Source organism: Eurypyga helias, unplaced genomic scaffold, assembly GCF_000690775.1.
Source record: "Eurypyga helias isolate BGI_N326 unplaced genomic scaffold, ASM69077v1 scaffold26993, whole genome shotgun sequence".
Classification (NCBI taxonomy): domain Eukaryota; kingdom Metazoa; phylum Chordata; class Aves; order Eurypygiformes; family Eurypygidae; genus Eurypyga; species Eurypyga helias.
This window is the reverse complement of record NW_010239631.1, coordinates 1895-4209: the sequence shown is the minus strand read 5'-3', so window position 1 is coordinate 4209 and position 2315 is coordinate 1895. Positions and strand designations below refer to the sequence as shown.

General features: G+C 54.9%; 2 protein-coding genes across 2 annotated transcripts in view; one reads left to right on the top strand and one right to left on the bottom strand.

Moving 5' to 3' along the window:
* Positions 1-812, top strand: part of LOC104507063 (chromosome unknown open reading frame, human C15orf43) — a gene marked incomplete at its 5' end in the record, with an annotated part of 3395 nt that extends 2583 nt beyond the window's left edge. Inside the window, 3 exons of the mRNA XM_010148225.1 lie at positions 145-233; positions 341-429; positions 667-812. Of these exons, the coding sequence (XP_010146527.1) occupies positions 145-233; positions 341-429; positions 667-812 (324 nt within the window). The remainder of the gene's footprint in view (positions 1-144; positions 234-340; positions 430-666) is intronic.
* Positions 813-1861: 1049 nt separating this feature from the next.
* Positions 1862-2315, bottom strand: part of RPS17 (ribosomal protein S17) — a 2212-nt gene continuing 1758 nt past the window's right edge. Inside the window, exon 3 of the mRNA XM_010148224.1 lies at positions 1862-1986. Coding sequence (XP_010146526.1) covers positions 1906-1986 — 81 coding nt within the window. The 3' untranslated portion in view covers positions 1862-1905. The remainder of the gene's footprint in view (positions 1987-2315) is intronic.

The window sequence follows — 2315 nt, the reverse complement described above, 5'->3', positions numbered from 1 at the left end:
GAGCCAGAGCCCACCCCTCTCTGCTGTTTTGGGGAGAGCCAGAGCACAACCCTCTCTGCTGTTTTGGGGAGAGCCAGAGCACAACCCTCTCCGCTGTTTTGGGGAGAGCCAGAGCACAATCCTAACTCAACCCCACCGACACAGCGCACTGAAAATCTGACGGATGAAGAGGAGGTGGTGAGAAAAGGCTGTGAGGAAGAAGCGGAGGTGGATGTGCTGGACTTAGCCGAAAGGTATTTTCCTGCCCTCGGTGGTAGGATTTGGACATGTCACCCCCCTGATTTCAGGAGAACCCCAGTGCATAGGAACTAACAGGTTTTCCCCCCCCTGGTAACAGCAGTGAAGAAGAAACAGGCTCCAGAGCACCCACCCAGGGGGAATTTCCATTCCGCGCTCTCCAGGAATACCCAGTGAACAACATGGTGACAGGTAATGTTCAGCATCGGTAGGTATTTTAAGTAGAAAATATGCCTGAAAACGACTGTGGATGAAGCAGGGACCTGCCGGGTGCTCCTCGCTTCCTCCTGGTACTTCCAGCAGCGGAAATGCTGAGCGTGCTGAGCGCCTGGAGCCACCCCCTTCCCCTCCAGGCTTTGCATTTCCCATCGCCCTGGGAGAATGGGGCAGCTCCCCTCACCTCGGTGAGACCCACACTTGCCTCCACAGGCTACACCTCGGCTCGCGACATGAAGAAATACGACGGAGAGCTCCGTGATTTCATTCCCGGCACCTCGGGCTACGCGGTGTATTGGATTCAGAGCGAAATTAACATTTACTCTGCCGTGAAGAGGAAAACCAAGAGAAAATTGTAAGTTTGCATCAAAACCTTTCGTGAGAGCTGCCAGAGCTATCGGCTGTTTGGAAACTCAATCCCGGAGTCGGAGGGCGGGATGCCTCCCTGCTCGCAGATCGATGGATATTTGAACCGTCAGCCTGCATTTCCCCATGTTTTTGTTAAATAATAACGAGATTGGTGCTATCGAGCTGCGAATTCCGAGTTAAACCGCTGTGGTAAGCAGCGGATTTAGAAATCATCCCTGCTTGGCTTATCCGACTGCGGCTCAGCACGTCCAAAGCATATTTAAATACGTTTGCTCTTTTCTTCTTTACAGATTAAAACCAGATTTCACAGCAAATTTAAACACAGATGTTTCTTCCCAAACCACAAATCCTAACGTCTTTTTTTTCGTATGTACCTTGAGATTTCACAATGGGGCTGCAAAGAGTGTTTTTCCTTGGAGGGCCACGACGAGGTCTCCTCGCAGGGAGTCACCCCGCAGCACAGGGTGCCAGGGGTCACCCTAGGGACCCTCACCCAGCCAGGGTGCCGGTGGGGCGCTGCCCACCCTTCCCAAGGGTGCCCTGCCCGCAGGCTGTGGTGCTGGATGATGCCAACAGCCAAGGCCTGTCGGTGCCCATCTCCACAGGGGAGCTTCCACCCCCAGGCAGCCCAGTTCACCCCCCTCCTACAAAAACCAGCGTCAAGACTCCTTCCTTTCATTTAAACGCTTAAAAGTGACCAACAGGTAGAAAAAGCAATTTTTATTCTGGCACAGCGTGACCCCCCAGAGTTACCCACTCGGAGGAGGCACAGGCAAACCTGGGAAGCTCCGAGGAGCCGCCACAATTGTCCTCTCCCACCATCCTGAGAGCAAAAAAATCCCTTAAAATAACAGTTTTGCACCTCACACCCCAACAGCCAGGAAAGAACCCAAAAAGATGCCTGCAAACGTGAAGGCGTCCAGTCCTCCTTGCTCTCCGAAGCCTCGGCCACCTCTGTTTGGGACGCAGCACCCTGAGGAACCAGCCCCCCCTCCTCATCCCTGGGGACGCAGGCTTCCAAAGACCAGGCAGGCTGAGATGGTTTCCCCACGTTTATTGGAAAAGTGAGATACAGCGACTGACTCAGAGCGCTCCTCGGGGCGTTTTGAAGTTCATTCCCACCGTGGGCTGCGTCACCTGCAGGTTGGACAGGCTGCCGAAGTCCTGGAAAACAGCACGGGATTGGGATCGGGATCAGGCACACTGCCCTCACCCATGCCCGACCCTGCTAAGCGCAGACTCCTCCCAGGAGTGGGAAGCGTGAAGGTGCTGTGGGGGCACAAAGGCCGATTTGTGTCCCTGGGAAGAAGGGGAAATAACCACCCTACTCCGGAGATCAGCTCACCCTTTTATGGGATAACCCACCCTGATGAGGAGGTTCTCGGGTCAGCACCCTAGGGTGCTGCAGGAAGGGAGGGCAAGGAGCACACCCACCCTGCAAGCGGGGTTATGGGTGCAGACACCCTGCCTCTCCCACCCTATGAGCCAAATGG